The sequence below is a fragment of the Balaenoptera acutorostrata genome, chromosome 3, assembly GCF_949987535.1.
Source record: "Balaenoptera acutorostrata chromosome 3, mBalAcu1.1, whole genome shotgun sequence".
Taxonomy (NCBI): domain Eukaryota; kingdom Metazoa; phylum Chordata; class Mammalia; order Artiodactyla; family Balaenopteridae; genus Balaenoptera; species Balaenoptera acutorostrata.
In genome coordinates, this window is record NC_080066.1 from 19,884,825 (window position 1) to 19,909,374 (window position 24,550).

General features: G+C 47.0%; 1 protein-coding gene and 1 pseudogene across 4 annotated transcripts in view; both read right to left on the reverse strand.

The window, feature by feature from the left end:
- The window catches only part of CAMK1D (calcium/calmodulin dependent protein kinase ID), a 416,310-nt gene that overhangs the window by 12,935 nt on the left and 378,825 nt on the right, over window positions 1–24,550 (reverse strand). For all 4 annotated transcript variants that reach the window (XM_007167402.2, XM_007167404.3, XM_007167403.2 and 1 more), the window contains 3 exons: window positions 22,080–22,155; window positions 2,422–2,534; window positions 818–896 (listed from right to left, as the gene is read on the reverse strand). In XM_007167402.2, coding sequence (XP_007167464.1) covers window positions 818–896; window positions 2,422–2,534; window positions 22,080–22,155 — 268 coding nt within the window. The remainder of the gene's footprint in view (window positions 1–817; window positions 897–2,421; window positions 2,535–22,079; window positions 22,156–24,550) is intronic.
- On the reverse strand, window positions 13,014–13,385 carry LOC103012631 (adenosine 5'-monophosphoramidase HINT1-like; annotated as a pseudogene).

A 24,550-nucleotide genomic window follows, 5' to 3' on the forward strand; every position in this document is an offset into this window, starting at 1 on the left:
AAAGGACCTTGGGCAGGTCCCCTTTGGAAGGTTAATCAGCATATGAGCATCGGGAGAAAATGCTGCAGGAGACAATAGAATAAACAGGGAACAGTGTTCTAGACGACTGGTTGGGGGGGATTTCTCCTGAAGTCAAGGGTCTGCGCATTGTATCAGCTATTTTACTACTCCCCGCCTTTGTTTCAAAAAGGAGGCTCACGGTGCTTTAATAAGAAGAGCTTAATCACGCAATTGCTACGTGCCAGATGCACTAAACCCTTTCTGTGTGTCCACGATCTCAGTCACTGCTTACCTCAATACTGTAAACTAGGTATTGTTATTCTCACTTTAAAGATGAGAAAATTCAGGCTCAGAGAAGTATAAACCCAGAGTCACTGGGTTCAACCCTAGTAAGTGGCACAAAAACAAGGTGGCCTCAGGGCACCGCAGGAAATGTAGTCCACGATGTCGTAAACTATCAGTTCATCCCTCTGGAGGTGAAGAAACACTAACTTGAAAAGCATCTTAAAAGGAAAAGAACATGTGACCTCAATTCATTTACGGACTGAGTAATAAGTTCAAGGAATAAAACTCCACTCTTAATTCCTCCTTTGGGAATTACCTTCACTAAAAATGATCCTAAAATACTTCACATGAAGTGAAAAAGCTACAGCTATCTTTTGTGCATCTGTCATTAGTGCCTTCAGAAGACTGTGTCCTCGAGTGTTGGTTTGGGGAAAGGATGAAAGCCACTGGCCAGATGGGATGCAAGCTTCACCCGTGGCTTTCACAACGAAGCCCCAGCTGACCGGTCTCTCTAGTGGGTGATTCTTCTTACCACGGGTGCCGAGCTGCCTGCTCGCATGTGTATCTTTTATTTGGATCTTTCTCCATCAGGTTCCGAATGAAGTCTTTTGCTGTTCAAAAGGAAGGCACAAGAGGGGGAGTCAGTATGTGGCTTGAGATATGACAATATGATACCAGGGTGCCTCTGTGGGTATCAAGGGTACCATGGAAACAAGAGACCAGCCTTCCATGGACACTTGGGACCTGGGACATCAAGGCAGGTGGTACCAGCATCTGGGGAAAAGGGAAGCCAAGGTTTGGGTTTCTGAGCGGTGACCCAGTGAATGAGGAGGCAGCCCAGCCAGGCCTGGGACCCTGCCTTCCCAGCTCGAAGTCCCTTCCTGCCGGCAGCTAGTGGCGCCTCTGTTTCAGGGAAAAGGTGAAATATCTTTGCCGCCAGGTGCCTCTCACTCAGCTCACTGCTGCCTTAGGGAGCTGTTTTGTTGACGTCCTCACGTTAAGAGCTCACCGATTCAACAAAGTCGCCCGAGCACCCACTGTGGATGCACAGCCCTCCAGAAGCCCCCTCCGCAGCCCCCACGGATGATTACAAACAGCGAGCAGGAAATTACGGTGCAGGAGATGTGCCCTGGTGGGGAAGCAAAACCGCTTGGAGGCCCAGGACCAGGTATGACCCAGAGCAGGACACTGAGAACATGAGAGGTTGGGACCCAGAACCAGAAGATGACACGTGCCAGGTGGGAAATCTGTCACCTTGTGGCGTCTGGCAGCTCACTGCCCACAGGGCTGGACTTCTGGGGGACGGCTGGGGCCCTTCCTGACTCAGAAGTAAACTACTCCCCATGTGGCTCTTTCCTGCAAGCCTTGGAGAACTATAGTCCGGTCCCAGGTTTTGGAAGATTGAGGAAGAAAGCAGGGCATTTCCAGTTAGGAGGAAATAACACAAATAATAAAATGTGATATTTGAATAGCTCATTCATTATTTCATGTGATCCTTACACCACCCACCAGGGTGGGAGTGGTATTATTACCATCCTCATCTTGTCAGGGAGGAAACTGAGGCTGGAGACATTCCATCCGCTTACGTGGGCCTTGGGTTTGATTTTTATTCCTGAGGAGGAAATGGTGAACTTCCCTGGGAATGTACTGTGTGGCACAGTAGCTGAGACTCGGGCTCTGGAGTGAGGGCGTGGGTTCAAACCCCAGCTCTGCCACTTACTAGCTGTTATTTCACCTTCTGGGGCCTCAGTTTCCTCATCTGTCAAATGGGGCTAATAGTAATCCCCACCTGATAGGCTGTCCTGAGGACTGGGTGAACTAGCACATGTGCCGAGTTTAGAGTGCACAGCACACAGTAAGTAAGCTCAATAAACTCGAGCTAACACTGTCTCACTCCAGAGCACCCAGATCGGGTATGGCCAGGAGTGGTGGAGGAGTGAGTCCCCACCCCTCAGCCTGGCTCGGGGCGCATGTCCCACATGTGTCCCAAGCCTCTCCTCACTTCTCAAGTCAAGTCTAAGTGCCTAGCTTCCTCAGGAGCCTCAGGACCGTTCTGAGCCCCTGGGGACTGTTGGAGACTCAGGTGGGCTGGGTGTCAGGGTCCCAGGAGCCGCCCACAGGAGCCGAGAGACCTACCGGAGTCGGAGATATCGTCCCAGTAGGGGGAGTCGAACTCATATTCCGCCTTGAGAATCTGCTCAAAGAGCTTGGAGTCATTTTCGTCATAGAAAGGAGGGTAGCCGCAGAGCCTGGAAGACAAGAGGATCTCTTGTGAGGATCGGAACCGGCTGAGGACCCAACACCACGTGGTGGCTTGACATCCTGCCTGGGAGGAAGAGCTGTCTTCACTGGAGTGGAGGAAGCCTGCACCGTGTGCGCTGCAGACACAGTCTCAGCAAAGGACCCACACGGTCTCGGGGCACACGTGGCACAGAAGTAACATTGTGACTTCACAGGTAGCTGAAAGGGTTAACCCTGGTGGCGACTGAGGGCAAACACATCTTAACGCTTTGCTCGTTATTCACCAGAGTCCTGCACGCCCTGAGCACCTACCAGGCCGCCCTCTGTGTATAAACGTTATCGATCTTACTGCCTGGGATACGGTCCCTAATAGATGATAGGTTAGTGAAACAAACAACATATATGTTTGGTATACATTTCAAGACCTTTCCAGGTTCATTTGATTTAATAAATCATCAGAGGAAGAAAGGGAAATTTTATACACTTGAGTCACCAAATTGCCACAAGTGGCCCCAAACTGCAGTGTATCACCCTACCGTGCCCAGTTCAGGTATTTGGAAGGTTACAGTTTTGCCCATTAATATGCAATAAGCAGAAGTTGACATAAATTTTAATACCATGACCCTTTTTCCACTGAACTGTTTCAAAGTTGATTTTTATAGCTACTTTATTTATTTATTTATTATTTATTTTTGGCTGTGTTGGGTCCTCGGTTCGTGCGAGGGTTTTCTCCAGTTGCGGCAAGTGGGGACCGCTCTTCATCGCGGTGCGCGGGCCTTTCACTATCGCGGCCCCTCCCGTTGCGGGGCACAGGCTCCAGACGCGCAGGCTCAGCAGTTGTGGCTCACGGGCCCAGCCGCTCCGCGGCATGTGGGATCTTCCCAGACCAGGGCCCGAACCCGTGTCCCCTGCACTAGCAGGCAGACTCTCAACCACTGCGCCACCAGGGAAGCCCTCAAAGTTGATTTTTAAAAGATCATATGGGAATTCCCTGGTGGTCCAGAGGTTAGGATTTGGCGGTTTCATTGCCGAGGGTCTGGGTTTGATCCCTGGTTGGGGAACGAAGATCCTGCAAGCCACGTGGCACGGCCAAAAAACATTTAAGAAAGAAAAAAAGAGCGGATACTAGGATGTTGGTGCAAGAATCTTCTAGTTCTAGAGGTACTGACAGTCATAATAGAAGTAGGAATTTTTGTTAAATACCCCAAATACAATTCGTGCCATGAAACTGTGGGTTCTCACTCCCAGGTCTGCTACGGGCTCTGAGGTGACCTTTACCATTAAAGGCCAATGATGCATTTTCTGGACCAAAATGTCCTCATCTAAACACAAAGAGGCCAGACTAGAAAATTCCTAATATTCTTTCTGGCTTTAAGATGCTGTGGGTCTATGCTTCCTCCCCCCATTTGTTTGGCTGGTCCACGCTTGAGGCCCATGGCGGGCAGGCAGGGGCAGCCTCTGGTTGGGACTGGACATCGGGAAGGGGTGAGATTGAGGCTGCGGCCATAAGTGACGGACAGAGCAGAGGGCAAGGCTGGATTCTGGAAGGCCAAGCGCAAAGCTGGATGGCACAGAACTTGGTTCCGGGCCCGAGACAACCTACAGGGCGGCAGCAGCCACGGTGAGAAAGTCCCGCCCGCAGACGAGCCCTGAATCTTCCCACGCAGCCCAACTTTGTTCAAAGCACAGCTGCAGCCTAGAGACCAGTTTAATGAGAACAAATGAATGGGAATCAACAGACTCCAGGCCTTCGAGGGATTTAGGCTGCCAGCAAGTAAGAAATTTAATGAAGGTTCGAAACACAGCTTTTAGTACAAATTTTCAGCCGCTCCTGCCGCTCTACACAGCACCACTGGTCGTGCTGCACAGGGGAACAGCCGATGACACTTTTAAAGGCTGTGAGACATTCTGTGGGCTGATAAGATTCAGAATCATCTATCGTTACAAGGTTGATTTAGGGGCTAAGTGCCTGGAAAATTTCATTTTTAAAGATTTGCTGCCTTTGGCGAAGTAAGAGCCAGTGCTTCTGAAACCACGAAGCACATATTTCACTACCCAGGAAAGCCTGGAGCTGAGAGATGGATATGGAAATGTTTCCCATAATGAGGATTTGGGCTAAATGAAATGTGCATATTAGGAAAAGCAGACAGGGCGAAATGTTAGTTCATCTCGGAAAATAATGAAATTTTAGATATGTGAGGTTTTTGTTTATTAAAAACGGACTGTGTTTTACTTTACAGTTTGGCTTTCTTTTCAAGGAAAAAAAATCTTCAAGAAAATTCCAAGAAAGATTTAATCTTCTTGTGCCAATTTTCTTAAAGTAATCCTGATTTCTTCTGGTTTTAGCTCCTCTTTTTTTGGGGGAGGGGGAGTATAGAATACTGTGTTTATGTGTCTGTACTGAGGATGGAAGGAAAGGAAACGGATGGAGTTTGGGGACTAAGTTAAAATTAAGAAAGAAAAATTTTAAATAAGGGCTGAAACAGAACAGAAGGGCAAGGAGACGTTGTAAAATCTTCCTCAGATCTAGAAGATTCACAGAGTTCCCTGGTCAGGCTATTTCGTGAGCAGGTTTGTGTGGTGGGTTCAATTAGGAGAAATGACTTTGAGTTGTTTCTATCTCCATATACAGAATGCTGACTTCCGTGGTCCTGGATCCACCCATTTGCAGATTTCATCTCTGTGTTCATATTTTACATTATCAAACCATTTAAATAATCTACAGATGATCTCACTGTGGGTTCTCAAAGACGATAAAGCCACTCCCAATTGTTCTAGGCCTAAAAGCCCATGGTTCAGAATAACATCTAAACCTGACAACCCAACAACAGATGGTCACACCCAATATGGGCAACTCGCCTTCATGGGCTCATCCATCACGTCCATCCCAGTCTCAGGATGGCCATCTAGGGAGAATGCTCCCACCTCCCGTCTTCCCTTTGCTACTTAGTCTGCCATCTCATCTACCTTGGCACACTTACACAAACATACTACTAACTCTAGTGTAGCTTCGACTGAGCACTTATTTCGGGTCAAAAACTCCACCAAGGTGCTTTGCTGTATTATCTCACTTAAACCTCACTCTCCCAGGCACTTCCCTGGCGGTCCAGTGGTTGGGACTCTGCATTTCCATTGCAGGGGGCACGGGTTCAATCCCTGGTCGGGGAACTAGATCCCGCATGCCGCGTGGTGCGGCCAAAAAAAAGGATTAAAAAAAATAAAATTAAAAAAATATAAAAAAATACAAAAAAACAAAAACAAAAAACCCCTCACTCCCCCCGAAGGTGCGCTTCCCCAACACCTTCCCTGTGTCCTTCAGAGCCCCCCTCTGCTCTGCTCTGTCCCCGGGAGGCTGACCTGTACGGAGGGTTGACTGAGGGTTGAACTCTCTGGCATCTGGTAGGGGGTTGGCCAGTGGGGGCCCCAGGGGAGATGAGGAAGGAAGGAGGAAGTCAGGGCAGGGTGAGTGTTGCCCTGAGCCTTCCCATCCAGCGCTCAGGCTGGTTACATCCCTGGGCTGAGGGCCAGTGCTGCTCTCAAGGGAGGGGACTCTGCCAGGCTCCCTTGGGTGTGGTAACTGCTTTCTCCCTCCCCCAGTCACCGAGGGTCTAAGGGTGCTTACGGCTCAGCTGCTATAAATCTCAAGGTCCTGGTGCTATTCCTTGTGGTCCCCTCACACCAGAGCCGTGTATACAGTCCCTCATACAATTCTCATTTTAAAGGTAGAGAAACCGGGCTTCCCTGGTGGCACAGTGGTTAAGAATCCGCCTGCCAAGGCAGGGGACATGGGTTCGAGCCCTGGTGTGGGAAGATCCCACATGCCACGGACCAACTAAGCCCGTGCGCCACAACTACTGAGCCTGCGCTCTAGAGCCTGCAAGCCACAACTACTGAGCCTGAGTGCCACAACTACTGAAGCCCACACACCTAGAGCCCGTGCTCCACAACGAGAGAAGCCACCGCAATGAGAAGCCCGCGCACCGCAACTAAGAGCAGCCCATGCTCGTCGCAACTAGAGAAACCCTTGCGCAGCAACGAAGACCCAACGCAGCCAAAAATAAATAAATAAAATAAATAAATTTATATTAAAACAATAAAAAAATAAAGGCAGAGAAACAGGACGCCAGCCCTACCTGTCTGATTCCGGATCTGTGTTCTTAACTGTTTTGCTTGTTCACTAAAGGGAAGGAGGCTTGAGAACTGAATCTTATGTTTCAGTCTTGACTTTGAATTCTCTCTGCAGGCCATTTCATTTGCCCACCAGCCCCTTCATCTGCAAACAGAACCTGGTGACTAGACGCTACTTCCCCAACCTCATTTCCCACACTCTGGGTCTAGTAGCTAAGATGCTTGGGGTTGGTTCGCTGCCCACTGGGCACATTTTCTTTCTGGACCAAGGTAAAGGTATGCACTCTACCTGGGCTGCCCTCCCCTGGCCCCTTCCATCGACTCTGGCACACCCCTGGAGACCAGCTGCCGTGTTACTAGTAAGACCCAGTCCCCTGCTGCCAGGTGGGGTCGGTGCCCTGCTCTGTGTCCCCACGGCAGCGGACAGAGCTCCGTGGTGACACTTCCTACACTGCACGCTGCCCTGACCTGTCCACAAGCTCCTTAAGGCAGGACCATGTCTTATGTCCTACTTTTGTCTTTGGATTTTCAGTGCCCAGCCCAGGGTCTACCCATGGCAGATCCTGGGTAAATGTTTGGATGAACAAAGATGCTCTTGAAAAAGAGGTTTCATTGTTGGCTGTTGAGCCCCCTGGATGGGCTCTGAAACAGAGACAAGGATGACGGATGAAGGATAGCCCACCGCTGCCCAGCCCAGGTAGCTGTCGAAGTTCCCACCTACCCCGACTCCTCCCTCCTGTACCTCACTCCTCTCAGGAGGTGGTAAAAAAGCAATGCTCTGTGTCGCTGACAGACGTTCCAGAAGAACCCAGTGTGCAGGGCCAGGTGCTGGGGGCAACCCGGCCTGTGTTTGTAGAGAGAATGCAATGGGTTATCTAAAATGCCACTTTTGTCTTGCAGACAAGGTTCATAAAGGAGAAGGTTTTCCGTGAAGAGCACTTTTAACATAAATGAATGTGAAAATTGGCCATGGCCAACCATGGCTGATTCACCAGGGCACAGTTATTCTTGGAAAATGAAATGCTGTGATAGCATAAGAGCTCCTGCTGAGAGGTCCTGAGACTTGACTGTGGTAATTATGCTACATTAAGGGACGTTCTTCCTCCTCGTTTGCCCTCGGCCATGTATATGCGCCCCTACAAAAATGGACGCCTGCTGAAAAGATTTGCAAATAATGATCAGTTGTTACCTCTTTTCCCCTTTTATGTAACTTTATTGTCATAATTCACCTCAACCTTCTATGTTCTTGCATATTTCTTGGACCTTTGAATTACAGACTTAAGGTTCTGCCCTTCCTTACGGCTTTTGGTACCAGAGACAGACACAGAGAAGATGGGAAGGAGCTGGTATCAGAAGTGCTGGTAGGCAATGAGATGTCACCTGTTAGGACGGCTATTATCAGAAAAATAGAAGTTAACAAGTGTTGGGATGTGGAGAAAATGGAACTCTTGTGCACCGTTGGTGGGAATGCAAAATGGTGCAGCCAGTATGGAAAATGTCACGGAGGTTTCTCAAAAAATTAAAAATGGAACTACCATGTGATCCAGGAATCCCTCTTCTGGATATATTCCCAAAGGAAATGAAATCAGTGCCTTGAAGAGATAGGCATGCTCCCATGTTCACTGTAGCATTATTCACTATGGCCAAGACATGAAAACAATCTGTGTGTCCACTGATGGATAAATGGATAAAGGTGTAGACAGGGAAGCCATACAGGCAGGCGACTGGCTTTGCAGCTGTGAGGAAGGTGGCTTTGAGGCGGAAGACAAGTTAGCAGCTGTGCTCCAGCAAAGGAAGGATGGGACGGCGCAGGTGGTGGTAGTTGGATCGGGGGAACAGATTCCAAAAGAGTTCAGAGGGAAACCCGGGAAGATTAGGTGAGCAGCGATGTGGAGAGGGAAGGCCAGGATGCCTCCCAGGTCCCCAGCATGGACACGGGGGCTGCCGTCAACCGTGGTGGAGAACACAGAGGGAAGGGTGGGTCTGAGGGTGGCCCCGACACGTCACTGCGGCACCTGGCAATTAAAACTTCTCTTTTCAGTGGACATGGTCCCCCCTTGGGGAAGCAGCTCTGGGCAGTTGTGTCCTTACAGTTAGAAGATCAACACCTAATGTTCCACCCCAGCCTGCCTTCTGGAAAGACAGATGGCAGGAGCATGCCTGGGACCATTGTGGCCTGTCGGTGGGAAAGGAGGATGGAGAAAAGTGAACCTGGGTCTCTACTCAACCAAGTCCCACTATGGCCACATCCAGTAGCCTTTGTTCAGCCCTTTGCTGCACCACAGAGATGCAAGGGGATGCAGAGGATAGAAAATCTTCTGTCCAGACCCTGTGGAACTCGGCAGGGCTGGGCAGAAGTTCAGGCCTGCCTCACTGACCCAGAGTAACTGCAAAATCAAGTAACACGTATAAGCAAGTTTTCTGACCACCTAAAATATGCTTAAGTGCCCAAACATATTGCAAATATTTTACATAAAAAGCATCTGAGCGCAACAGTCCACACTGACGACTGAATCATCATCAGGAAACAGCAACCCAGATCTCGCCCCTTAGTCTAACTGGAAGACGGGCTCTGAAGGTGAAGAGAGAAGTGATTTTTCAAGGGAAGGTGTGTTGCTGTTCTCTGAGGACTGACTTTGCTTTCTGAGGAGTTTCATGATGTGGTTTCCTCAGCCTGGGATTTAGAGAAATAAAGACACAGATTCAAATCCTGGCTCCAACAAGTCCTGGTGGAGTGACTTTGGGGGAATTATATATTGTCTCCCGGTCTCAGGTTCCTTTGTGAAAGGAGGATAACGAGGCCCACCTTATAGAGGGATATTATAACACATATAACATACACTATATACTAATCTATATTGCATAGAACACACACACATGGATTGACGGATGGATACAGATAAAAGATACAACATTTGAAAGCGCCTGTCACACAACAATCACTAAATGCCAGCTGTCCACCCTTATCACCGCTTCTTCTCTTTTCCATCCCACCAACTCCATCTCACTCTTCAGGTTCCTTCAGCTGAAATACTGTGAACTGGGGCCCTGCTCACCATCAGGAAGACCAATGGGAGGGGGAGAGAACAGACGGGTCCTGAGGGACTCAGTGTACACACTAAATGTGAAAACAAAGCAACATATTTTAAAATTTTGTAACTAGTCTCAGAATCACCCACGAATGACTACATATCCCGACCTAAACTTCTAAACTGTTCTAGAAGGGAAGGAGAGAGATGCTCCCTCCGGTCATGATTCTGTGCCCTGCGTGATGGATATGAGGACAGGATGTCCTGGAGACCTGCTTTTCAACCTTAATCTTTGTGGGCCGGTATTTCCAAGCATTTTGCCAAGGAGCCCTCAATTCTAGGAATAGCTCAAGCTTCCCCGAGAACACTTACTCAAAGGTATATTTGTGAAGAAAGAATATTTTTATGCAATTGAGCAAAACAACAAACCTGCACGTATACTGCAAACCAGAGGAGCCACAGAGGGCCCACCCAGGCCCAATGGGTCTCTGAAAAACACTCACAAAATCAATCCAATCTGGGCGTCCCTCCTCTGGATGCTAGAGTCTGTTGGATAGGTAACAATCACTGGACAGACACCAGTTCACCCTTTGTCTTGGCTGTCAGCAGTTATTCAACAAGTGTTTATTGGATGAATGTCTGGGACCCCATACTAAGGAATCTGGGTTGTATTTGTCTTACTCTGGTTAATAGGACAGACTTTTAAAAATAATAAAATAAAGCAAAGCATTTTAAGCTGACAAATCTCTGGCAATTAGTTGCAAGGCTCACGTGGCAAAATAGATTTCAGCGTATTATTTGGATTTATAGACCAGAATGACCAATGAGACCTGAATGTTTACAAAAATGTAATGCAATTACTTCAGCAACTAGAGATCTGATTATGGCATGCCAGAGCTCTCTCCTTGCAAACTTGGACGAGACAAGGGAAGGTTCACGTATTAGAACCACATGCAGGCTGACTTCAGCAAGGCATGGTTGGTGAAATGCAATGGATAAATGTCCCACGTCACCCTTGCGATTTGGTTAATATGTTGAAAGCTGAGAAGGAGGAAGCAGATCAGGGAAAGACCTAGAGGAGGAAGGAAAGGGACATTGGAAGGTAGATGGGAAACACATCCCTTAGAGAGTTTATACACACTGGAGCTGAAGATTGGGAGCCAGGCAGGAGGGGAAGAAGAACAAACACTTCCCCAAGCGTGAGAAGTCAGCAGCGTACTCCACTTGGAGTAAAATAGTTTAAGAAAATTCTGTACACAGTAAAGGGTTAGGCTGGACAAGACAGCACCCAAAGCTGCTGTGTTGTGATCCAGGGTTCTACTTCCAAGTGTATAACTTTTTGATTCTTGCATCAGCCAAACGGACAGCACCTCCAGGAAGTCTGGGGGATGAGCACAGAGGTCCCACACCTCCTCCTGCAGGTGATGTACATCTGAAGGAGGTTTGGACAAACCCACTTCCAACTCAGCTCCCGCTGACAGTGGACTGGAGGGCTTGGTGGGGAGGAGAGGGTGAGTGAGGGGAGCATCCAACAGCCGGGATGTTGTGTTAGGAGAAACACAGAGGAACTTTCAGCAGCTACAATTAGTTCTCAAGAGTGATGGATCTGCACCAAGGGGTGCAGACATCCCGTCTGGAGGTGATTAACATGCGCACTAACTGATGGTTCTGAACCCCGGCGGATTTCCAGCTCGACTTTTGCATCTAGACTTTGCTTTTTTTGTTGTGGGGCTCTTGCTCCCTCCCTCCCTCCTCCATCCCCCCAGCTTCCTTCTCTCTCACGTTCTGCTTGGTAAGCAGTTATGAATCTTTCCAGACTAACAGCCGCACTTGGGAGATGCCTTGGTACCTCCATCCTGTTGGCCTTGGCTTTATTTAATTTTATTTTTTTTTGGTTATCTACCTGATTTATTAGCACTAGTTTGACGAAATCCATGGGAAAGTTAATATGCCTAAGGAAAGTAGACTCAACCCTCTTATATATAATACTAATGCTTCTCTCATTATTACATTTTTTACAGTGGCACAAATCCCTCCAAAACTCCTCCCCAGCCCCAGACCTTCCCTCATAAAAAAGTCATAAAAATACGTAAAGCCATAAAGTATTAGGGGAAAAATATTTTTTATAAATCCTCCTAGGGTGGGAAAGGCTCTTAAAAATATGAACTAAATTAAAAATTGATACATTAACTATATAAATATTTTAAACACCATAAAGTAAAAAAATGACAGTTGGAAAAAACTCACTTGTAAGACATATACAGCCAATTTCCCTAATCCACTCCCCCTAAATTTTTAAAATCACTAATAAAATTAAACATTTAGAAGAAAAACAATCTACAATAAAATGTGTCAAAATCTACTAAAATGGTCTTAGGGATTAAAAATGGAAGGAACCCATAAAGATAAAGAGAATGAGAGAAGAGACAAAGCAGGGAAGAAGCATTAAATAAATTTTAGAAGCTGGAAAGTGCCTACATGAAGGAAAGTGAAGAAGCAGAACTATTTGCCCTGCGCAACCTTAGAGGCTAGGGTGCATGGCAAGACCAAAAAAAAAAAGTTTTGTTGTCAGCCTACATAAGAACTCAAACCCTGAAATCTCCCCCCAACTCTACACAGCCAGAGTCATGCATAACTTAAAAATTGTTGCTACTGTGCACATACACATTCACAACAATGAGTTTTCAATTTGGAGAGTTAATTCTAAATAATATATTTTCAAGTCTTTATAATCAATAGCGTTAGGTAACAAGGAAACACCATTGTATGGCTTCACACGGTCATCAAAGATCCTGTGACAAATCTACTTTCATCCCTTCCACACTACCCTGGTAGTCCAGGGGAAACATGTGAGCTGGACAAAAAGCATTTCTGTTACACCTACAACTGTCACTTTCTGGATCAATCACATCACAAGCTCCTTTGTTCTTAGAAAATAAGAGAACTGGATTAGAAAATCTTCTCCTGGACTAATATTTTACCCTAAAAGGATATTTCAAAGCTAAAGCTAAATTTATGAAAATTTTAAATTTGTCTTCAAAGATCAGTCACAGCATCACTGCCATGGACATATGCTGAGTCCTCCTTGGGGAGAAAAAACAAAAACCTCCCAAATTATGAACTCCACCTTCAAACATTCCAACAAATATTTTTAAAAAATAAGTCAAATACAGAATTCAGACCATGCAACAATGTCTTTTATTATGTATGGGTTTTTAAAATTATTTCTGCAATCTCTCCCTACACAGGCAAAAAGAGTATTGTTTTGCATATTGGAACTTGCAGACCTGATCACTGCATAGAGAAGGGAAAATTATCCCTACAACACGCTTACCCAGGAGGCCAATTCATCTGCCGACCTCCAAGAACATGGAGATGAACATGAGAGACAGACTGTCCCCCATCTGAACCTTCATTCACCACCATTCGATAACGCTTCTTCAGGCCCAGATCAGCAGCACATTTCTTGCCAAAAATCGTTAAATGTCAAAGAAGACTTTCATCGCCATCTTCTGCTGCAGAAATCTGGGATATATGTTTCTTGGGTATCACCAGAAAATGTGTTGGTGCTTGAGGGGAAATGTCATGGAAAGCAAGACACTGGTCATCCTCATAAATGATTTTGGCTGGGATTTCCTTGCGAATGAAGATCGTGTTGCCACCAGGCTGGGCGGCCTAAGCCTTAGCGATCTCATCTGCCATCTCGGACTCCCTCCCGCGTGGCCGGCCGGGGAGAAGCTGGCCTTGGCTTTTGATTGAACTTTTCACTTGTCCCCTGGCCTCCGATGGCTCTCTCCCAAGGCACTTCTGAGAATGATTAGAAACTGTTTTCATTCTCAGAGGTGCATCCCTGGAAGTGCATTGTGAGAGCACAGCAAGGTGATTGGAAGCCGGAAAGCGGTCTTGTGTGTTGCCCGACTCCGGTGCACCTGTACTTGGCACTGAATCACGGGCTCCCGGTCCCTCCATCTGAACCTCCACGAGTGTTTCCAGACTTGCTGGTGTGAACTGGTACCTCTCCCTTTCCCACGTCCATCTCTTCTCCTCCTGGGCACAAACCCTGCTCAGACTAAGTGGTCTGAATTCATGGCTCTTGTTACTACAGCTCCTGGCAAGCTGGCCGTTTCCCTCTCTGTGCCCCTTTTGGATTTTTAACTATCTCTGTACTGCCTCCCTTCTGTCTCTGTGCTGCGGTGCTACATTCCAGACGGTAAATCTTTTAAAACATAATAAAAGCCTCTTTTGATTCTTTCATTTGCTCGGTGTGGTGTTAGACGAATTCAACATCCTGATATTCAGAGATTATATTTTTCCCATTACTAAGTGTTGGTGATATTTATTTATTTATTTATTTTTGGCTGCGTTGGATCTTCATTGCTGCGCGCAGGCTTTCTCAAGAAAAAAAGTGGGGGCTACTCTTCGGTGAGCGGGGGCTACTCTTCGTTGTGGTGCGCGGGCTTCTCATTGCGGTGGCTTCTCTTGGTGTGGAGCACGGGCTCTAGGCGCTCGGGCTTCAGTAGTTGTGGCACACGGGCTCAGTAGTTGTGGCTCGTGGGCTCTAGGGCACAGGCGCAGTAGCTGTGGCGCATGGGCTTAGTTGCTCTGCGGCATGTGGGATCTTCCCGGACAAGGGCTTGAACCCATGTCCCCTGCACTGGCAGGCAGATTCCTAACCACTGCGCCACCAGGGAAGCCCCAAGTGTTGGTAATATATAAGTTCAAAGCCGGATCAAACCTTCCAGGTTATATTTTAAAAATTATGTCTCAAATTGAACGGGACATCTTTTATCAAACACAGTAAGCACATCATCTCCTTAGATAATTGGGTCTTGGAGGATAAACCATCGACCTCCCCTGCCTGACGGCCTTGCCAATATTTGAAGACAGTCCTTCCAAGCCCAGAATCACTGTACACCGCTCTTTCGGAGCCTTCCTCAAGGCCCGGGCAGGGTTCACGTCTCTCCCCTGGGAACTCGCCCCGCTCTTGCCTCCCATCTCAGTGACAGCCAGCAAGACTGGATTGTAAGTTATCTGTTTACTGTGTGTCGCCACAGTCAGCGACTCCGTGGCCAGGCAGTAATGAGTCCATCTCGGCAGCCCTGTCAGATTGCCGGACACATATTAGGATCAATAAATGTTAGTTAAGTGAGTGAATGTCAATCCCCTGCCTTCCGTTCTCCAGGCTAAATATCCCGATGCATTTAGATGCTACTTAAATGGCAGTTTCCAGGAGATGATGCTGTACCTGAAATGTTTTCCATTCGGCCTGAGGCGGCACCATTCAGTGTGTATTGGGGGCCATTCCCTTCCTGCTTCCCCCGCTGGGTGCCCTCTCTACCAGGGCCTTCGCAAAGACAAAGGCATAGATGCGGGTGGATTCCACCCTCCCTGAGGTCACCGGCAGGAAGCTGCTCCCACCACCATGGAAGGTGCAGAACTTCTTCACCTCAGTGACGCTGCTTGTAAAATTTCCTCCATCACCCTGCGCCTATCCCTGCACTCACGTTTTGAAACCAGGGAGTATTTTATGTTTGGCTCTTCCCTAAGGGTTAGAGGTGAACCAACTGTCGACAGACAACCAACAGTCTTTCTTCCAAAGCAGCGAAGAGAGGGTCACAGGCCCATCAACAAAGCTGAAATATGGTCAAGCAGGACTTGTAAACAAAAGGCATTTAGGCGGTCACAGGGTCCACTCAGTGTAGACTACGGCGGGGGGCGGGGGGAGGAGTGGGTATCTCTCTGAAAACCCTCAGAAAGCAGCCACACTGAAATGCAGTTGGCGAAGTAAAATCCGTGAACCTGTGAATTATAACCAACCATCAATGCCTGCTGAAACAGAAACGGTGAGGCTGGAATGACAAAGGAAGGGCGCAGGGTAGTGGCTGGTCTTCAAGGCAGGAGGAAGGAGCCGCAGGTGTACGAACCGTCTGCAAGCACCACTCTGACCGGCCGACGCGCACACCTGTGCGCCTTGTCAGAAATCACCTTTGGGAGAGAAAGGTGACCTGGTGCCCATGATAGGCTTTATGAAAACACCCAAGGCCGTCCAACTCCATCCAACTCCACCCAACTCCACTGCTCTGATCCCTCATTCACTAAAGAAACTCCCCATTTGAATCTGCTTTCTCCTGGAGCTTTTCTCCTGGAACTTGCTAGTTTGATGACGTGCATATCCTATTAACTCACAGGGCATGCATCTCATTATGATTTAATAAATGGACACTCTAATTGTGTCTTTTTTTTTTTTTTTAATCTCTTTGGAGTCTGGCTAGTGTGAATCGGTTCACTGGGATCATCTGAGCAAGATGAAGCAACAGATCTGATTTCGTTTCTAAACGCCTAAAGCCAAAGTTCAGACCGTGAACCCATGGCGGCCTGAATGCATCTATGTGTCCCACTTTGCGTAGCATATGAATATAAGATGATCGCTGCCTGCTGACAATGCCAGTTCATTATTCCTGTTAGTGTTAACCATCCTCATACTGAGAGTACTAGTAACAACCATCACAGTACCCCAGGCTTGGATGTTCTCTGGGGCTCAGTAATTACACCGCATTCTCTCCTGCTGAAGCTTGGGTTCATGCCGCCTCCCTGGGACATATGTATCCATAAAGAGGCAGCTGTCAGTGGTTGAAAGAATGGTGACTACCTTGGTGAGGAGCATCCACTGTCTCAGAAAATGGACGTAGCATGCGGGTTAAGCATTCTTAGTTCCATTCTTACAAAGCTAATTATGCTGTGTACGTTGGCCAATTTATTTCTGTGACCTAGTTTAAAAAACTGAACCATGTAGGAGGCCAGTCAAGAAGTAAGGGTGTGACCAAAAGTATTTGCCTGGGATTTCCTCTAGGCAGAGAGGTCACAGGTCACAGCATGGGTAAGTACCCTCACCACCCACGGAAAGTCCACCCTAACCATCCAGCCTGCCCTAATGCCCCAATCTCCTTAAGATCTCAGTTTTTATACCAGCAAACATTCACCGTGTTTCTCCACAACATGTTGTATCCCTGGGCAGAATGTAGGCAAGTGATCATTCAACAATCTCCTTGAAGTTGTCAGTAGAAAGGCAGCCTACATGGGATCACAAGACCGAGTTTGGACAATGAGATGCTGATTCTCATCTTGAGTGGGGAACTTTATTTCCTTGGAACTTGGGCTATCTTGGCTGAGCCAACCTCATCAGCCTGGACACCAGCAGATTCATCACGGTGTCCAGCCCACTCCATCCTCAATCCTTTCCAGCAGCTTAGGCTACTCAGGCAAAGATGTGTTTTGCAGGTCCTGATCGCCAAAGGAAGATTCCTGGCAGGGTAAGGACCTATCAAAAGGGTTTTAAAAACATGAGTCTCCTTCTTAGGAAAAAACATCTCTCCTGCCAAACGATGGATAACAGAAATGAGTGTGGAGATCCAAAGAGAACCAATTCATCAAGGACCTGCACTGACAAAATGAAGAATGTTTGCATGGCACACGGAGAGGAGAAAAGGCGGTGTCTGTCACAGCCACCGTTGCTGCAATCTGATATCTCAGCGTGACAGGTTTATCAAAGGAAAATAATACTGCTGCACCCCCCAAATGGCAGAGACTAATCTCTTTCCCATTACAGGTGATGTGAAGAATGAGGGGCTCTGCACGGATCCCCAGGGGATAGCCGGCTTCCCCTGTGTGCTTCCTATTGGTCACGACCCACTCAGCAGCCTTCCTCACCAGTCTTCAGATCAAGGATGGAATGGGAAGACCAGGCACAGTGAATCCGTGGGAAGCAGCCAGAGTCTGAGGCTGAGGTCCACGAGTTCTAGCTTCTGACACTAGTTCAACCTGGAGCCAGCCTTGTGCTGGGAACACCAACCCGGCCAGAGCCTTTCACAGAATATTTTCGTCAGTCCTCAAACATGCCTCAGGCACCCCTGTTCCTGTGCCTGCATCCCTCCCCTGGTTGGGATGCTATCCTCTAGCTTCTCTGCTTATGTTAGACTTTTCCAACCTTCTAGACATCATTGGAATAGTGGTGCCCCCTTCCTGAATACCCCCATCCTCCTCAATGGTGGCTTCATCCTAGAAACTCCTAGAGCTGTACACAAGCCTTGCTGTCACTCAGTCTACTTAGGAAACTACTTGTCCTGCCATATACATTGTTAGTACTCTGATGAGAGGCATCATGTCTTTGTCATCTTGATTATCTTTAGCACCTACTGCAGTGCCTGCAATAGAGAATGTACTCAAGAAATGCCAGTTGTTGACACTGATAATGGATGATTTTTTTTTTCTTTTTGGTTGCACCGTGCAGCATGTCGAACTTCCTCAACCAGGGATCGAACCTGTGCCCCCTGCAGTGGAAGCGTGGAGTCTTAACCACTGGACCACCAAGGAAGTCCAATGATAACGATGAATTTGAGACCAGTGGTTCTCCAGGCATAGACCTATTATGTAGCAATTTATATCTAGGATTTGGCCTTTCACTCATAAGGATCTGAACATCTTGGAAGGTACAAATGAGATGTCCAAAGTCCATTCATTCTCTGCTTGAGACTCTCAGAGCTCTGGAAGGCACCAAGGAAGACAAAAACCCAGGCTGCCATTTTGAAGTCTGACACAATCATGAAATCAACCTGAGACTAATCCCTGGGGTAAAGCTACTGGTGACCAGGTAACCATCAAGTTTATGCTTATCAAGTTTGTACTTAAAATAGAAACAAAGAAATACAGTATTTCTTTGCTTGATGCTCTACATGACCCCAACCAAATATTGTATTGTATACTGCAATGATAAGGATTTGGATGTCCTACTTTTCAGATCATACCCAGATTTATATGCCAGACTCTCTACCCCAGATTTCTGAACTCCACACATGCTTACACTAGTCAGTGGGTATCTCAAAGGCGTCTCAAGTTCAACATGCCCAAAACGAAATTCTTGATCTCACCTACCCCCTAAACTTGTTCCTACACCACTCCCCTAGCCATCTGCCCCAAACTTGGGTTTATCCTTGAAACATCCCTCTCCTTCACTCTTCACATCCAAAGTGTATCTACCACTCCTCCTCCATCCCTGCCCCCCTGGTAGAAGCAACCATTACCACTCATCTGACCTAAGCCTCTGAACCAGTCTCCACACTCCACTTCTGCTCTGTCCAATCCCTTGTTCACAGAGTAGCCAGAATAACACTCGAGTGAAAATCAGATCATGTCACACCTCTGGTCAACCCTTCTTTGGCTTCCCACTACACTTGGGTTAAAACCTAAGCTTTCTTCCGGGTCTCTCCTTCCTCTGGCTCTTGCTGATATCCTCCTGTCTTGATACTCTAACCATGTTGGTCTTCTGATATTTTCCTACCTATGGGCCATGGCGGACATGGTTCGTTACCTACTGCAAATCCATTTCCTGCCTTCTTCCTCACTAGCAGAACTGTGATTTCACTCAAGGGTGCACTGCACTGTCATACAAACGTTTGATATCATTGTTATTATAAAGTGGGTGCCATGCCCAACCTGAAACATCCATGTTTTAAGGGGAATTTGCTGTAATACTTTCACTAAGCTTCGGTCAACCAAACCATCTACTATGGACTGACTTCTGTAATCCAAATTCATATGCTGAAACCCTACCCCCCAACATGATGGTGTTTGGAGATGCTCCTCTGAGAGGTAATTAGGTTTAGATGAGGTCATGGGGGTGGGGCCCTCATGATGGGATTAGTGCCCTTATAAGAAGAGATACCAGAGAGCTTTCTCTCTCTCTCTCTCTCTACCATGTGAGGACACAGCAAGAAGGTGGCCATCTGCAAGCCAGGAAGTGGGTTCTCACCAAGAACCAAACCAGCTGGCACCCTGACCTTGGACTTCTAGCCTCCAGAGCTGTGAGAAATAAATGTCAGTTGGTTAAACCACCCAGTCTGTGGTATTTTGTTAGAGCAGCAAGAGCTGACTAAGGCACCATTGCTTGGTTTTAAACTGCTTATCCCAATAATGCAGTACACACCTCCTCATAGGTGTACTGATATATCATACCCCGATGCCAAGACTTCAGGGAGATAATTATATACACAATTATAGAACACAAAGGGAATCTATAGACATCAGTGCAGATCAGAGCAGTGGTTCAAGATTCAGGACAGACGTAATGGAACAAATAAGCAGAAGGCCAGATGAGGGCTATTTTGTTTTGCTTAGCCCCATGGAAGATTTCTCTAGATAACACCCGCTTTGGTGCTTTGCTAGAAGGGGACTGGCTTATCATTCATTTCTCTAAGTCTTTCACAGTCAAGTTGAGTGAGGATAAGAATTTTAGTCGAGGGTTTAGGGAGCCAGGTAAATAACACAGGGCCCACGGCCAGTATCTGCTCACCCAGGACCCTCCAATACGGTATGCAAAATTGTGTGAGTGTGAATTTATTAGGGAAGAGGGTCTACAGCTTTCATTAGATTCTCAAAAGGGTCTGTAACCCACCTCCCCCACAAAAAGGATGAAACTACTGCAGAAGATGGCCAACGTGACTTGGAACTGAAGGCATTCTCTAGGTGCAGTGTGTTAGTTTTGCAGCTCAGATGAACCTGGCTTTTACCTAATTCCATAAGTGGGAGCCCTACAGGCCAAATATATTATAATGGATAAATTCTCCCGTGATAATGACAAGAATCTACAGGAGCTGTCAGCTAAATCCTCGCTCAACTGTAAATGCTGCCCAGTTGAATGTATGCTGTAGAAAGACCATTTGCCTCCCAAATAATGAGACAAAGCCAATACAGGGGGGACGTTTCCAGCATTCCCTGAGGATGCCACTGTCAGACCTTTCTCCCATCACAATCCCTCATAGCCTTTCGTTGTGTGCAGTGGGCTCTGTCGGCGAGAAAACATTCCCCTCCTTGGGGATGCTAACGAGGAGAAATTCATTTCCTATCAATTTCAGAAACTCATTGGCCTAAACCTATCCTGAAAGTATGTTCCATAGTAAGTGTTTGAAAACATCACTACAAAAAGAAACTGTAGCTTAAAAAGTAACTTTACAGTGGACTTAAGCAAATCAAAACATAAAAACCAAAATTGATCATCCTAAAATAACTGCAACAAGCCTATGACCATGGCATTTCCTGGGTCATGGAGATAAGGCACCTGAGAAGAAATGAGGAATTCAAAGGCTAAATTTTGGGTTTTTATCACATTTTTCTTATTGTGATTTCTGTTGGACATACCCTAATATTTTCATAGTGGTTTGTATCCCCAGCAAAGCCAAGGTGGCGCACGAAAAGATGCTCAACACATCACCAGCCGTAAGAGAAATGCAAATCGAACCCACAACAAGTTATCACTTCACACCTCTTAGGACGGCTATTACGAAAAAATGGAAAAAAAGTGTTCGCAAGGATGTAGAGAAACCAGACCCTTGTGCATCACTGTTGGAAATGTAAAATGGTGGTGTTGCTTTGGAAAACATTATGCCAGCTCCTCAAGTAGTTAAACATAGAATTACCATATGATCCAGCAATTCCACTTCTGAGTATACACCCCAAAGCATTGAAAGCAGGACTCGAACAGATATTTGCACACCTGTGCTCATAACAGCCTTATTCACAATAGCCAAAAGGTGGAAACAACCCAAGTGTCCATTGATGGATGAATGGATAAACAAAATGTAGTATATACACACAATGGAATATAATTCAGCCTCAAGAAAGAATGAAATTCTGACACATACTAACTACAACATAGATGAACCCTGAGGACATTATGCTAAGTGGAAAAAAAAACGGACAAAAAAGGACAAATATCTTATGATTCCACTTCCATGAGATACCTAGAGAAGGCAAATTCATAGAGATAGAAAGCAGAATGGTGGTTGCCAGGGGCTGGGGGGAAACGAATGGGAGTTAGTATTTAGTGGGTTTCAGTTTGGGAAGATGAAAAAGTTCTGGAGATGGATGGTGGTGATGCTTGTGCCATACTATGAATGTGTTCGATGCCACTGAATTGTACTCTTAAAAATGGTTAAGGAACTTCCCTGGTGGTGCAGTGGTTAAGAATCCGCCTGCCAATGCAGGGGACACGGGTTCGAGCCCTGGTCTGGGAAGATCCCACATGCCGCGGAGCAACTAAGCCCATGCACCACAACTACCGGGCCTGCGCTCTAGAGCCCGCGAGCCACAACTACTGAAGCCTACACGCCTAGAGCCCGTGCTCTGCAACAAGAGAAGCCACCGCAATGAGAAGCCCGCGCAGCGCAACGAAGAGTAGCCCCTGCTCGCTGCAACTAGAGAAAGCCTGCACGCAGCAATGAAGACCCAAAGCGGCCAAAAAAAAAAAAAAAGGTTAAAATGGTGTACAAAATTAAATGTATATTTTGTCACAATTTTTTTTTAAAAAAAAGGAAAAAAGAAGCCGAGGTGGCAAGCCATACTTACAAGATATAGGCAATCACCCCAATGGACCAGCAGTCGACAGCTTTGCTGTAGGGTTTCTGGGCGAGGACCTCGGGAGCTGTGAAACAACAAAGGAGAGACACAAGCCTGACAATTTAAATGACTAAGACATAAGGTGGGTTTTAGGTGTTTTTTGCTTTTTGCTCTTTTTGTCTGCTACTTGGGCTGAACTTTCCGTGATTCTAGAAACTGAGTAGGCAGACACAATCTGATATATTTGTTGGCTTTTGTAACTAGACAAAAGGGGAGCATTTGTGTGTGTGTACAACTGGAGGTTATCAATCAATCAACACATACTTGATAGGAGGTATTTTATGTCAGTGCTGGGCTAAGCACTACAGCTCAGACCAGACTGAGAGAGAGGAGAGAATACTCAGTCTGGGGCCTGGGGTGTGATTCACCTCAAATCAGTTCAAGGAAGCATTTCTGGCCCCTGTGTAGGGCCTTTCTAGGTGCTGTGGGGACAGGCAGGTGAAGCCCCTTCCCCCTGCCTTCATGGGGCTTACAGTCAAGATCAGACCTAAAACCTTGTCTCCCATGTCCTGTTTCAGGCCTGTTCCTAGTTCCTTCTCTAAGGTTTTGGGCGGGTTATCTGTGAAACAGGAAAAATGCTATTGAATCTCACTTCCTTGGTTCTACCCCACTCTTCATCAAGCATCACCGGTCCAGGGCCTTGGCTTATTCTGTACTATTCCCATACTTCCTGTTCCTGGCTGTGGTTACTGCCCAGTGTTGGATACCCACCCAGTGTCTGGCACTCAGCAGGGTCTGCCATACATATTTGTGCAAAGAGTAAACAAACACAGGAAAGGAAGTAAACCTTCTTCACAAGTAAAACCTCCTTTTTATGCAAGTACATCTGATTGAAGTATCTAGGATAAACTGTGCAGAAAGTTTAAGACGGTAGAGAAAGTAAAAATAGCTCTAGCTTACAAGGCACTTGTCAGGCTAAGCTGTGTGTTCTATGCGTTGGGGATGCATTAACTCACCACAACCTTTCTTGGTGGGGAAGAGCTTAGTTATTATTGTGCTTCTTCCCAAGTTACAGGTGAGGGTGCACGGGGACTCAGAGATCAAGCTACTTATCCACAGGATCCAGCTGCCAAGAGGCCTCTACACCAACTTAGTCTAACCCGAATTAAGTGCCTGTGTGATCTCGGTCTCGTCCTCGTCATTCATAAACATTCTCTACTGTAATCCTTTCAACAACTCTGACAATTAACCATTATCTGCACCTGATCCTATAGGAAAATGAGCCTCAGAGATGTTCCTTTTCTGACGCCACACAGGAGATATAGACCAGTTGGGATCTGAACACAATTCAATCTCACCCTTGTCCCAGCTCTTTCCACTGGAATCTACTGACTGAGTAGATTGGTGAAGAAAGGTGAGTCTTTCTTCAGTCTCTAAGCAAAGTCCTTTTGCAGAAAAATGAACAGGGAAACCCTCTCATCCTGTTGCAGATGAGCACCTTCCTGAGCAAGAAGAGGGAAGGACACAAACTCTTGCTGGATGTTTCTGGTTATGATGGTAAGAAATACAATCCACAGATAATCCCCAAATCTAATTTAAGGTTTCAGCCTCAATTCCTCCAAACTCCTGATTAGACTTTTTTTTAAATTTAATAAGAGCAAAATAAATACGTTTGTACAGCTTTGCTGTGTTTACCCTCAACGCAGTAGCAGAAGCAGAGAGTGCTACAAAGCTGGGGAACTCACAAACTGGAGAAGTGGCCCTTAGATAATCGGGAGCTGGCTGAATCCATCCTTCCTCTTCCCCAGAACTGCTAAGAGCTTCTTTCTCAGATGCTTCTATTATGGCAACTGACAAAAGGGAGCCATTTCCCACAGCCAGCGTCTTGCTGAGTTAGGAGGTAGGTGCTCTCAGAGCTGATGCTTTGGTCTGAGCGTCCACACGAGCACAGGTGGTGGGAGGGGACTGGTCTGCAAGGAGCATATTTCTGAGCCCCCAGGGCCATCCTCATAGCCTGATGGAAAGTTCAAGAGAGGCAGAAAAGGCTCACAGAGCTACATCTGACCCAGCCCCTCCTCCCGGCACAGCTGACAGCAGGTATCAGGAGCGCCGCATCAAGCAGGTGGACAGAGGCCCTGGCTTCCGTGTCACGGGGTCTGCAGGGCTCTTTAGGGAGCTGGCGAGACAGCCTGGCCCAAACGCTCCACGAAACCAGATGTCAACTGACGAGGGGATAAGACCCGGCCCCTAGAAAGCAGGGCTGACTCCTAGGAAGAGCTAACACTCCGTGTTCTCCCGACCACCTCTGTGGATGGGGCAGGAAGGATTCTTAAAAAACAAATCCTCCTCCTCGTCCTCATCTGTTAGAAAACAACAAGTACTGGCCACCATCCACTGTTCAGCAAACAAAGGAATGAAGAACACGGTTCCCCTCCTGAAATCCACACACCTGGCGGTACCTGCACATCAGGCTCTTTGCC